The 13,428-nt window shown below is 35.4% G+C and overlaps 1 protein-coding gene across 11 annotated transcripts in view; it reads right to left on the reverse strand.

Annotated features, from left to right (window-relative positions):
• RALGAPA1 (Ral GTPase activating protein catalytic subunit alpha 1) overlaps window positions 1-13,428 on the reverse strand; it is a 135,332-nt gene that overhangs the window by 45,925 nt on the left and 75,979 nt on the right. For all 11 annotated transcript variants that reach the window (XM_067296734.1, XM_067296736.1, XM_067296744.1 and 8 more), the window contains 5 exons: window positions 12,861-12,971; window positions 11,798-11,866; window positions 9,950-10,084; window positions 9,023-9,206; window positions 1,538-2,402 (listed from right to left, as the gene is read on the reverse strand). In XM_067296734.1, the coding sequence (XP_067152835.1) occupies window positions 1,538-2,402; window positions 9,023-9,206; window positions 9,950-10,084; window positions 11,798-11,866; window positions 12,861-12,971 (1,364 nt within the window). The remainder of the gene's footprint in view (window positions 1-1,537; window positions 2,403-9,022; window positions 9,207-9,949; window positions 10,085-11,797; window positions 11,867-12,860; window positions 12,972-13,428) is intronic.

Genomic DNA, 13,428 nt, shown 5'->3' on the forward strand with positions numbered 1-13,428 from the left:
TGACCTGTTCAGTGATGGATACAGAACAGTACAAGAAATGTACGAGAACATTTCCAGTTCCATTCGAGAAACAGTCAACAAACATGTATGCCTTTTCAACAGCCCTTTTTAATAAAATGATTAAGATATCTTTCAAAAATATAGAAGCAATTTTTAACTCTAGGAAATATTCTGTATCCATTAGAGCCCTGGGAACAACCTTTACTTCTTTCCACTTTCTTCTATCAACCTGTTGGATCCAGCTGCAATCAATCTACTGTGTACAGAAGAATGGACAGAACTCCCTTTGATGCATATATAATCTGCACTTTACTAAGCCAAAATATATGTGCTTAGTGACAAAAGACACTCCCATAATCGACCGTCCTAGGGAGTGAGAGCATTAAACACTGAGCTTTTGCTTTTCTGAATTGCGGAAGAAACAGAACATAGCTCACTGGTCCCCCAGAAGCTGTAACAATTTAAACAAAAAAACCCATTATGTTATAGCAAGAAGGGCACTTTGCACATTGTTTTTTTTTTAATTGTGCTTAAGATGTTTCCTATAAAACATATAGAAATGAGTTTAAGAGCAGTATTATTCAAAAACAGACTGCTTTGAGGAATTAAAGGCCCATATAAGAAGTGTTATAACATCAAAATTCTTGACGTCAGAAGATCTCATCTGATTCCAGCAATATCTCAGTGACATAGGTCTAGTCTTCTTCTACAGAATATCTATTCCTCCTCATAGTAAGAAAATATTTCAGTGCCTCCCGTAAGGAACTTGATAGCTATGGCAAGAGAAGATTTCAGAAAGACCCTTAAATTCTAGGATGCTAATGTCTGTACACACTCACATGTATATGCACGCATACACCTAAATACACCTACACACAAATAATAAAGATATCATAAACACAGAAAATACTCCTGTAACTGAACATGGTTTGTCTCCTACTGTTCTAAGCAATACTTGAACATTGCCAGTGTTGAAATAAATGCTTGGGACAGATATCCTTCTAGTTAGCTAGCACAGATGCAATGCTTTTGGGCTTCACGCAAACATGCTCTTAGCAGGCAGAGCAACAGGATACTGTCCAGCAACACAACAGCTGAGAATATGACTCTGTTTCAGACTCTCAGTCAGGCACAGAAAGATAATGATTTTTGCAGGAACATACAAGGGAAGCAAATAACGCAAAAAGATGTCTTCTCTACCCATGTAACATCCCTTAGTGGAGCTGGTGAAAGGATTATTAGAAAGGATAGCACTCCTTCCAATCTCCTTCCAACACTGTTTTTATAAAGGACATAAACGGCAGTAAAGGCAACAGGCTCCTCCTTTCTATCTAAATGACAGATTGAAATGCAGAAGAATCTGCCATTTTCCCCTTGGCTGCAAAATTCCTCCCATTTTAAATACTTTTGTTGGCTGGCTCGTGGTATTATTGGTTAACTCACTCTATGATTGACTACTATTAACATGAAGAGTTGCACAACTTAAAAAAAAAAAAAAAAAAGTTCTTTAACACTGGGTCTTGTCTTTCCTTTTTACCTTTTATCCCAAGAATTCATTCCCAGTATACTGAGAAGCAATCTGCAGTAGTAAAATGCTGACTGGGGCTTTTGTGAGGTTGGCTCATCCTGCTCCATAGCCTTCATATTTAAATCATTGAAGTGTTTTTCAACAAACTCCCTCTCTTCTGTGTGCTGTTTCAGAATTGCATTGATGACATCATTCTCCTGCTTTTCTGAGATGCAGACTGGCTGAGGAGCAGGAATGTTGAGTGAAACACCAGTTCTCTGTAAGCATTCAGGGCTTGTAACACCTAAATACTGCAAGAGCTCATCAAGGGCATCTTCTTCATCCCTAATTGTATCCCATGTTGGTACTGTCTCTCTAAATTTCCTTTTTACTTGGAGTGTAATTCCATCCCTTGCAGACACATCCTCCACGTGCTCATAAGATGAAAGAGTACCTTCTGTTTTTCCTTGCTGAGATAAAGAAAGTGCAAAAGATGTTTGTTGTGAAGATCCACATAAAGATGATGGTCCATACAAAATGGCAGAATCCCATGAGTATTTGCCAGATAGATCACGCACTATAATTCTGACATTTGAATTAGCAGATGCAAGTCCAGCAGACAGTCCTCCCCCAGGCACGTCTTCTTCTGCTTGGATTTGTATACAAGACACCAGGGAAGTATTGTTTAACACAAAGAACTGCAGGTTTGGGTTCTCAAAAAGTTCAGGAGAAAGTTCAGGACTTTCACTGTACGGATTGTCATTGTTTTCACACACTTGACTAGTCAGCATAGCAGGACCTCCGCTCATAGGATAGTGGCCTAAGTGGTTGACTAGATGTGTTATCACAGTACGAGCAGCAACAGAAATCAGTCCTTGTTGTATGTGAGTTTTCACTGTGAGAGAAAGAATACAGGATTTAAAATAGAGCTGGGAAAACAACACAGTTTTATGTATTTCTTTTGGTCCTTCTTCCTTGGGAGTTTTAAACAAAGGATGAGCACAGCAGGGTTAGGATGGTGTCAACTCAATAATGGAAAAATGTATGTTTTGAAGAATACTGGTCTTATACATGAATAGCAAGATAAAACATAATATAGTTAAAGCAGCATCCTAAAGGTTTTACAACCTAACAAATTTCCTTACCATACTTTTGTGATCAGCATGTTTCTTCTAAAATACTCAACAACATTTCTTAATCTAGTGAAAATAAATCTTAAAATTACTGACGAAGTAGAGACCATTAACTATGTTATAAGAAGTCCATTTTCCAAAACAGCAATGGATTTTTATACCTTACACACCATTGCTTTGTGAAAAACAAAGGAACAAATATGCACAAAACATCTAATCCATCTTAATTTCTCAAGGAACCATATGGCTGCAGGTTAAGGCAGGAATGACACTGGATCATTTTAAAGTACCATATCAAAAGCTGGGCTATGTATACCGAACACAATCTAATAGTAGCAAAAGAAAAATAAAAGAAAAATCTCATGCTGTAACTGCACTTGAAAAAGTTTCAGGCTGGAAAAACTTGGAGGGTGAAACAGAAGTTCATTGTACCTATTTTATGTAAAATTCATCTTGTGAAATGTACTGGTATTTAAACATGGCATTGCCACCTCCTTCTTTGTTGCATATTTCCCACTTGTATACAACACTATCTGAATTTGCAAACAGAATTTCTTGATGTTCATACCAAGCTCTGCTAGCCCAGTATAATATTTCTTCTATCAAATCCATTCTACATTACTCATGAAGTACAGAGTGGCCTCAAAGCAACTCAAACCGTCAGGCAGACAACCTCAACTGCTCATGGTGCCCATTGATAACAGCCATACACGAAAGTATTACACTGTAAAAGATCACAGGTAGAAGAGAAAACAGGATCAATGTGGCAGAGAAGATATTTCTGTCTCTCTCTTGCAACAGGACCTGGAAGCCCTGAATTTGGGAATTATAGGGGGAAAATAAATCAAGATAGCATTCTTCAAAATTACATAATGTATCAAACTATTTTAAACATTGCAAAACAGTAGAAACACTTCTCACCAGTTTTTTCTCACCAAAAAGCTATCAAACTAATATTTTCTGAACAACCTTGCTTTTTCATTCAGTATTTACTGAATGCAACCTCTTGGACACTTAACTGTGGTATAATTAAATCATCTTCCTTTATATTGCATATTTGTACAAAATAAAAGCTAATACTTAATGAACAGATTTCTTTTTGCAGTTTAAGGTACAAATGTGCCTTAATTGGTTTTAACTGGCAAAATAAAGGCAAATTTGTATTGTATGCTGACTGTCATGACAGGTCTTCAGCTTATGAAGCACTGAATGCATTCTGTTCTGCAATATGGTCAAAAGACAACAATTAGTATATATTTGTTTATTTTTTGCATGGTTTAAGTAAAACATGTAAGAGACACTTGGGAAGGTCTGCCATTTTATACCTTTAGAGAGTACTAGATCTGGTCTGCAAATATCCGCTTATTAACTGGCAAAATTAACTTAATTTTTATACTGTTCCAAAACCCAAGTAAACTCAAGTATTTTAATGACAAATTCATTAAAAATTAATATAAACAAATTAGATACTAGGCTGAGTTGAGAAATACTGAAAATGTATTTTGACTATCTATAACTTTTCCTGCGGTTTAAAAAATAAGAAACACTTAAAAACATACATTGAAGCTGAATTAAATGTCCAGATATTGATACCACACAAGGAAATTAAGTTACAGTGCCATCTGCTGAAATGTAAGAAGGAACTGTAAGCAAGTTTATACAACACAGAAAGAGAAAATAAGTAAAATGCTTGCAGTATAATTTATCAGTGTAGTACTAATCAGTACCTGGACAGTGCTGCTACTGGCTCATCTTTGTCAGGATATTTAGGCCAAACACTTAGTACTTGGGACTGCACAGTTAAGTAAGATAATACTTTTCTCAGGTTATTAGGAGCAAAGACATTTGAATTTCCCAGCTTCTTGAACTCTCACGCTGAGCAGGTTTAAGTGCCTTCAGTGAAGTTCTACTGAAAAAACTGAAGAAATGAGAGGGAACTGGTAGCATATGAGTTATTACTGTTATTGTTTTGTGGCAAACCCCTAAAGATCTCACAATGTAAAGGATATATATTAGTAAGTTGCTCCTATAAGCACATCTCCATATTGAGACTTTTTGTATGTTGTGAATGAGCTCTCTACTCACATCTTCCCCAAAGTGCTCAACCAGGAGCAACTGGACATTTAATATATTAGGACTCTGAAAATGAATATCTAAATCATGCTCTGGGGGGCAGATCAAAATATGCAATAATGCAAGCCATTACAGCTTTACCACAAATTCTGCTGACTAAGCCGCCCCATCACCCATCACACAGCAGTCTAGAACACTGCTTTACCAACCCATTATCCTAAGTGAACACATCTCTGCTCTACTTACAAAGGTACAGAACCGTTCACTTGGGCAGTGTGATTTATATGTGTGCATGATTCACTTGGTAATCTGCTATAAGTATGTTATTTTGCCTATTTTTCTCAGTCCCTGAAATTACCTCTTTTGTGGGAAGGCTGAAGGTCTGACACCACTAATGGGTATCACTGTATGAGCGGAGGATTCCTGAATTTCCTTAGGATGCTTTGTTAACTCTTTATTCAAACTTTGACTGCATGTCTTCTAAATTACCACAGTTATGCAGTAGAAAGAAAAAGTAATGACTGACAGTGAGATGTAACTCTCCTAACTTTAGCTGTCTAAAAGAATGATGTACCTTCACAGAGTGATTCATCTTGGTTAGACACACAAACTAGAGAGATAGGATGAATCACTCTCTGGAAATTTTTCTCTTTCTCCATTACTTTTAGAGGGTGCTAACAGAGTTCAGCTTAGCTCAGATACATATATTTTAAATTAGCTTATGGAAGTCTCACTCCTTACTAATTTTAAGCTTCAGGTACAGAGAGATCCAAAACATACCCTCTCTAAAAAGTCCTCACCAAACACAAATTGTGCTACTCTGGATGCACCATGTATAAAGTGTTTTTTTAGAAAGTTGCATTTTTTGTCTCCTTTTCTTTAAAAGAAAAGGAACAAAAAACTGAACATCAGATGGGGGAAACCTTTACATCAGAAATTGAAATGTATTAGGAAAAAAGATCAATCTCTGCAAAATACTTTAAAAATATGTTTGTTTAGAGAAGTATGAAAAAGAGGAAAAGTCTTGAAATGAATAATTGATGTATAGCTGTATCTATGCAAGGCAACTGCTTCCTTTCCAGTCACAACTCTCTTTATCAGATTTGTGATTTATGAAGAACAGGGTTTCCACAGAAGCAATTTCAAGAAATTAAATGTTTTTGCCTACAACTGTGAAAAAATTCCTTTAAAAATATTATTTTCATCCAACCAGACTTTATTCAATAGTCTCATTTTGACAGCTATCATCATTAGAAGATATATAGCACTTTTTGTTTCACTCTACATATTTTTATGGAACCACCTTCCTTGTTGATACACAGATTATAAAAATCTCAACTATATTTTTTCCTAAATTTTGGCATCATTAAATATAAATAATTAAAAAGTGCTTAAAGAGAAGTTCCATTCTAATTCTCCCTCATAGCTGTTCACAATCCTGCAATTACAGGTAAAAGATCAGAAGCAGGTAACCCAGCAGATTTTCCATCTTTAACAACTGTGCTACTGTAGGCATATTGCCATGGCACAAGGTAGCCCAAATTAGCTTTTATACAACTAAACTGCACCTTACATCTAAAATGCCTATAATGCTATACTCCTTTTAGTCTTGGAGAAAGTATAGCTCTATCAGTGCGACACTGAATCCAGGCTAATTAAGTCCAATTAAATAGCATAGGCAACACCTGTAATATATGCCTGTAATGTAGCTAGATGAAGCAGCTGTTGATACTACCAAGAGGAAGTGTTCATCAACCTCCATGTAGACGCGCTGTGATTCCTCAGTTGTATGAAAGCACCACATACTTCTTGCTGTCTGCAAGCTCTGATGATAAAGGAAAAACTTCCTATTGCAGTCTTTATTGTTAACTGCTAAAGTTTCGTTCAGGTTTCAATAGAAAACTTCAATATGTTTAACACTTCATTTCAAAATTATTCTTTATGCATCTTATAACTCAATCTATCACTTTACCAGAGGACAAGGACACAGTTTCATAGATAATCCTAGGTATAACAGATTCTTTGCAGGAGACAGCACTTGGAAACTTCCTAGAGCAGAGATGGGAGTAGTCCTCTCCTCTCCTCACAGTGACTGTTCTGAGAGAATTTAACAGATCTTCACCCTGACCTTTGGAAGGCTTGCTCCAACCTCTGAAAAGATCCTGTCTCCACCACAAAGCATCACTGTAAGTCCTATACCCCCATGGTCTCATATCACATCACACTGTGGGTAAACCTCCATAAAACTTATGATGGATCTGACCTTGTGCAATGGGAAGCATAACATGGTATGTCAATCACATCTATCAAGCTGGTAAACAGCATCCTGTCTTTAGAGTACTACATGTGGAACTCAGCCTTTAGGGTAATGCTGTTTCAGTACTTGCAGATTTGTTTGTGACCCAAGGAAAGAGTTTAGCAATCTCCATCCTGTCTTTTGCACAATTTCCCCTCTTTCCCTACAATTGGTGTCCTAACCATTTCCATTCCTTCAAGAAGATTTCATGATAGCACTTTTACTCTGCTAAATAAGAGGTTGACCCACTGGCATATTGCTGTGCTGCTGCCTTGCACTAATTGACCCCTTTCTTGATTGAGCCCCAGATTGGTTGTTACCCACCAACTTTACTCCTATCACTCTTCCAGCAAAGCCAGAGAGAACAGATGCTGTGTGATGGGTTAAACACTGCCAATTTTATTCTCTTCCTGGCAATGTGGGCTAGAAGTGCCAAGGTTGCAAGGCCAGGGTTGCATTATAATATTGTACTTTGCCAATTAAATTTCACAATCTGACTTACAGTTCCAGAGCCCTGAAACTTTAAAAACATATGGGGCTTCCTTAACTTATCTGGGGAGATAAAAGGAACATCTGAAATTACTTTTATTTAGAAATTTAACAAGAAATCATAAAAGAACCAATCATGTACGGAAATGCAAAATGAAGATATCAATGCTAAGGCTTTGTGCAACTAGCATTCATTTAAAAAGAAATCTATTCAGGGTTGTCTTTTCAGATTGTTAGATTAAACAAGCCACACAGCATTTGCTGCAAACCCATAATTACAGATTATTATAGAATACAAAAGATGCCAGGCATAAAAAGCTACTACAATTCACTACACTGTAATAGAACATGCAGTGGAAGTTAATTTTGGCAAATGCTTTAAATATTAGCTTTACATAATATGTATAGGTGAGACTGTAATTAGGACAGAATGAATCCTTCGAAGCCTCTTTCATTCTGACCCAGCAGATGATTACATTTTACTAATAAGACCACAGCCATTTGACAAAAAGCCAACTACAGTACCTTGCTTCATTCTTCAGTAAATTTAATAATTACAGCTCCTCCTGCCAATAGTTCCCAAATCAGACTTGTTCAGTCCAATACTGAGCTTATTAGGGGACAGCTCTGTGTTTAGAATTCTTTGGCCAAAAAAGTACTTGAGGATGATGAAGCATGCCTTAGACAAGGGCACAATGATTAGCCATTTTCTCTACATAAAAAACAGCACGTAGTCACTACAGACCACAAAATCACCTGCTGTTAGCACACAGCTGCTGCAAAGAGCTTCTGCATTTATCTGGTTCTTAATACCTTAAAGGAAGCCTAAATGGAACAACTTAATATGGAGGGAGAATAGCACTACACAGAGTTTCTGTTATCAGTATTAATCTCATCTTTTTCAATTTTCTTCCCAGTGAAGCCATTTGATACTTACTACATACACTGTATAATACATGCCACTTCTCTGCATCTTAGTTTCTTGAATTTTCTATTTTTATTTTAGTGTTTTGAAGAAAATGTTAATTCGCAAGTCTGTTAAGGTTCCAAGTGGATGAGAGAAAATGTCTCTCTCTTCAGATAACTCCAGGGTTTTTAAAAGTATAAACAGATCCCCAAAGAATTATGACAAGTTTAAAAAAAAAAAAAAGTCACAGGAAGTTTTCAATATTGCAAGCTCAGATATGAAAAAAATTCTTAAAAAAGGAGCAAAATTAAGATTAAAGTAAATTAATTTGCCCAAAGCAAACTGAAAAACATTTACCCATGTTGCTGTACTTAACACTTTCACTGATACAGAGAACAGAAGAATCCATATCAAATTGATTTTCATGTTGTTCAGAAGATACTTATTTCAGTTAATCGAATAGTAATTGCTGAAAATTATGTTAGCTCATTCTGTACTAATGGTCCTTACCTAATGTCTAAGTATAATTTAAAACTTATGTTTTAGACAAACACTTCAATACTGGAAACCAAGATAAAACCTTTTTAAGAAAAAGTGTATTCAGGCAATTTGCAAACCTTCAGTGACTGGCTGAAGTTTAGAAGACCGCTCTGAGTCTGGGGAATGTAGTGGTTCTGGTTCTTTCAAGCTTTCCAAATGCATAAAAGGATCATAATCCACAGATGCCAAATCAGAAAGACTTAGAGGGAAATATCTGGGGTTGCTGAAACATTGAGATCCATAGACACATCCATGTAGAACCTATAACAAAAACAAGATTTCATGGCAATAATTACTGAAATTCCTACTCAATACTTTTATAAGAAATGAAGTTTACCTTTATTTTCTAATTTTCTAATTGTATTTTCTAATTAAGTTGTTAAAGCAGGTAGGCAGGATAAAATACTGGATAATTTTGGATGCTTAATGTTTACAGAACCAAACCCAGGCCTGCAAAGAAAATTCCTAAAAAAGTGTGTACACTGAAGTAGAATGTAACAATAAAGTTAACACAAGAAACAAAACTTACAACAAAATCACTAAGCTACCTTTATTTTTAGGTCTCCTCTCTTCTTTAAGTACATAGGCTAGGTCTAAGGCTTAATCCCTTTCCCTTGCAAAAAATATATACATCTTTCTCCTGTGTCCCGAAAGATCCCTAAAGACAGTAATCATTGCTAAATAAAATTTCTTGGTATATAAAGGCTATATCCTCATCTGTTTTAAATGTATAGCTGGTCTTCTACAGCAGTAGTGTCTGCTATCAGTATGACACACAAAAAATAACATCACAAAATGTGAGGCAAAATTAACTATTCCAAATATACCAAAGATTAAGCAGTTAACTGTAAAAAACTGTACAAAAACTAAGACAGAACTCCAAATTTGAGCAGCTTACAGAAAACTGAGATCAACTTACAGAAAAGCTCTGTCTTCATTTCCATGAAAATTGACACTACCTGCATACCTAGAAATTCTCATTTAGCAAGTAAAGAAACATGTACCTTATATATACAATTAAGAACTGATCTTTCAGTCTTATCATTTTCTGCTCCTGTAGTGTGAAGAGGCTGCAGCAAGGTCTTTAAGGGCAAGGCCGTTATCCAATCCAATAAACACAGAAGTAAAGAGACCACCAACTGTAAGAAACACTTTTAATTACAAATCATTTAAAAGAGCACCGGCTACTTCACATTTTTTACTTTATTCTACTTTTCTGTTTTACTTTCATTTCTTAATTTAACTTCAGTAGAAAGTCAACCTTATGCAATAATGTTTAAAAGCCACTGTATGTTCAAATCCCATATTATGGGCAAAAACTCCATCTATTGAGATGTTTCACAAAGACCATTCAGATAACAGCTTCTCTTTACAAAGAGTCTGTGAGTAGATATTGTGCTTAAGTAGATATCTATAATTTCACAAAACTAATTTGTAGGACATTGTTTTTAAAATGACAGATTACACACATACAAAATAAAGCTGACATATCATTCTGCACATAAACCTCACTGTAAAGTGTATTTCAGCTACATTTAGTGCTTTTCCTTCACAGTCTGTCAATATCACTCTGCAGCATCAGGTATCATATGAAAGAAATCTAACTGCTTTCTGTATCATAGGCTACTCAGTGAAAGAACCAACTCCCTCTAGGGGATATTTTAAAGACTCTAGAACAGAATCAGATTAAGACTTACAAACACCAAATAATTAATAACTGACTGGCTCCAAATAATTATTTGTAATTTTTAAAACTTAGCTGTGGAAGAGAAAACAATTCAGATAAACAGCTGTAAGATTCTTCAAAATATTTTACAAGTTAAACGAAAGTCTTTCGAAGAAAACCAACTTAAAAAATTTACTATCAAAAGACATATAAACATCATACACGCTTCATCGAATCATTACAACTTTGTCTCACAGAGGCACCATCTAATAAACCAGACAATGAAGGGCTCTGAGTATTTTTACATCCAGCCAATTTTTAAGAAACCCGTTAGGCCCAAGTTTGTCAAACTAGCTAAGCCAATTTTTATATGGTATTTGACATAAAACGATCAGTATTGGCTCATGAGGAAACTTCTTCGCTCATGGGAACTAACCACAAGTGGATAGGTGGTGAGCTTGGCATACTGTTGTATTCTATACTAGCCACCAATTTATCTCTGATGGCCAACATGAGCAACAGATGAATTTTAGCTCCCATTGGATTGGGTGGCTCAGAACGACAAAGCTGCCAGTGAAAAACTGCACTGAAGTGCCCAAGTTTAAACAGTCACTGCTTGCCACAGTTCTCGCCCACAGCAAAGCCAAATGACTGAGGTGTAGCTTTCAGGAGGCAGAAAGCACTACCGTGAATATCCGATGGATGAAGACAGAGTCTGTCTTAGCTAAGGGTCTCAGCCCCATTGAGAATATGAAAAGACAGCAAGCATTTTGAAGGATGATGACTATCACAGGCTCTTCTTGGGAAGCACAAATAATCATAAGCTTATAGAAAGCTTACAAATGCACTCTCTACAAGTCATAATTTATTTGCACTATAAGAGATGTTTGAAAAATCTGCATTACTTTGCTTTTAAGTTCATTTAGGATAAGGAAAAAAGAAAACTTTCTAATTATTAAAAACAATCAATTTCAATGAATTTTAAAAGCATATTTTCCTACAAAACCTTCAGAAATTCACTTGTATAAAATAGTATCAGCTGTAATTTTTGGAAGACTATACTGTATTATACTTGAAGAACTGAATCCCTGCTTTAAGGCAAATCTTAACAAACTTCATCATAAAGCTATGTCATAAACCCTTCATAATTAGATTAACATAATAAAAAGGAATGAAAAATATTTACCCTCTTGTCCTGTTCATAAGAGGAAGCCTCTGTACTGGGTAGCAGATGGGTAATAGTTGCTATTAGAATCTGTGAAAAACATAGCATAGTTTCTTTAAAAATATTATTTAAATATTTAAGTTAAAAATAATTTTTAAGTAAGTAAACGTGACACAATACTAGATTTATGGTTAAGTTCTATTAAATTATTTTGAGCCAAATTATAGTATTGCTTACTGCCTTTTTTTTTTCTTTCCAACTATTAAACTCTCTTTTCTTTGAATTTCACAGAAGACTGAAAGGATACGTTATGCTTGACTGATGTAGGTGCATTAGGGCCAGCAAAATTATACAGCTACTCCAAACACTCAGGCAGGAAGCAAACTTTATTCAAGATAATGTAGGGTGCAGGAAAGAGCCTGAAGAAGGTTGTGTATGGGGGCTGTTTGAACCCCGTTGTTTCTTACAACTGCTAAAATCCGTAAACACCAGGCCTCCTCTTAAGCAACAGCATGATTGTACAGGAACAGAGAAATGCTTGCTGTACCTCTTAAGAAGTTTCCTATCAATTCCCTTTCCAGTCACCTGGGAGACACTAAAACCTTTACCCCTTCTCTGTTTCTCAGACTCGCAAAGGATATAGTCTGCTTCCCTATTACATAAAGGTGTATTTAAACTAAATTTTTTCTATATACTGAAACACTTAAATGGATAAGCAAAATACAACTGCAGAATCGTATTTTAAGGAAAAACTTTCCTACTAAAATTAAATAACTGCTTGCAGATATTTAATATAAATTTTTGTTTGGACTTTACTGATAATATTCTCATGCAAATAATGACAAATTCATGTTGGAGGAAAAAATATGCATGATGTAGTCATTTTGCATGTTAATATTGGAGTCACTGAGTAAGTGTGATGTGAACCTCGGCTGTTAATGTTCAGTCAGAGTATGTTTATACTGAGTTAACATACTGTGAAACATACTTCTCAATAGTCTGTCTGGAATTTTTATTTCAGTGAAACAAATTTTACTACTAAATTTAAAATAATCAAAAATTTCATTTTTTTTTAAATACTTACTTGAATAATTCTTAAAGGTGAATCAGCTTGGTACACTTGAAGTCTATGCACATAATGAATTAGCATGTTCAACGTACTGCAGGCAACTTGGGCTACTGTTTTATTTGGAAACTAGAAAAGACAAAACAGCACAATAACAATGAATATGTGATTTCACATATGTATGATAGGTAAGGTGTTCAGGAATTTCAGTAACAGTTTTATGCGTATAGTTCTTTATGTAACTATTTACAGGAGTAATGGAGTTAATTTTTACTAAATTTAAAAGGAATTATTTTACAGTCATAAACACAAATGGGGTCACCTAACATCACAGGCTTGGGACAGACAATCAGTGGACTGTACATAATGAGGGAAGGGAGGGAGAAATCTCTTAAATTTAACACGTCAGACTAGTTAGTATAATATCATAAACAGCCAGAAAGAAAAGAACTCATTTCTTCTTATCCTCCTAATTATTCATGTTAACACATCAGTGAAAAAAACAAACAAACAAGAATCTTATTCTGAAATCAGAGGTCTTTGTTGAGAACTGAGGCAGGTGAACAGCTGAGTATCCAAAATGCAA

Source organism: Apteryx mantelli, chromosome 4, assembly GCF_036417845.1.
Source record: "Apteryx mantelli isolate bAptMan1 chromosome 4, bAptMan1.hap1, whole genome shotgun sequence".
Classification (NCBI taxonomy): Eukaryota; Metazoa; Chordata; class Aves; order Apterygiformes; family Apterygidae; genus Apteryx; species Apteryx mantelli.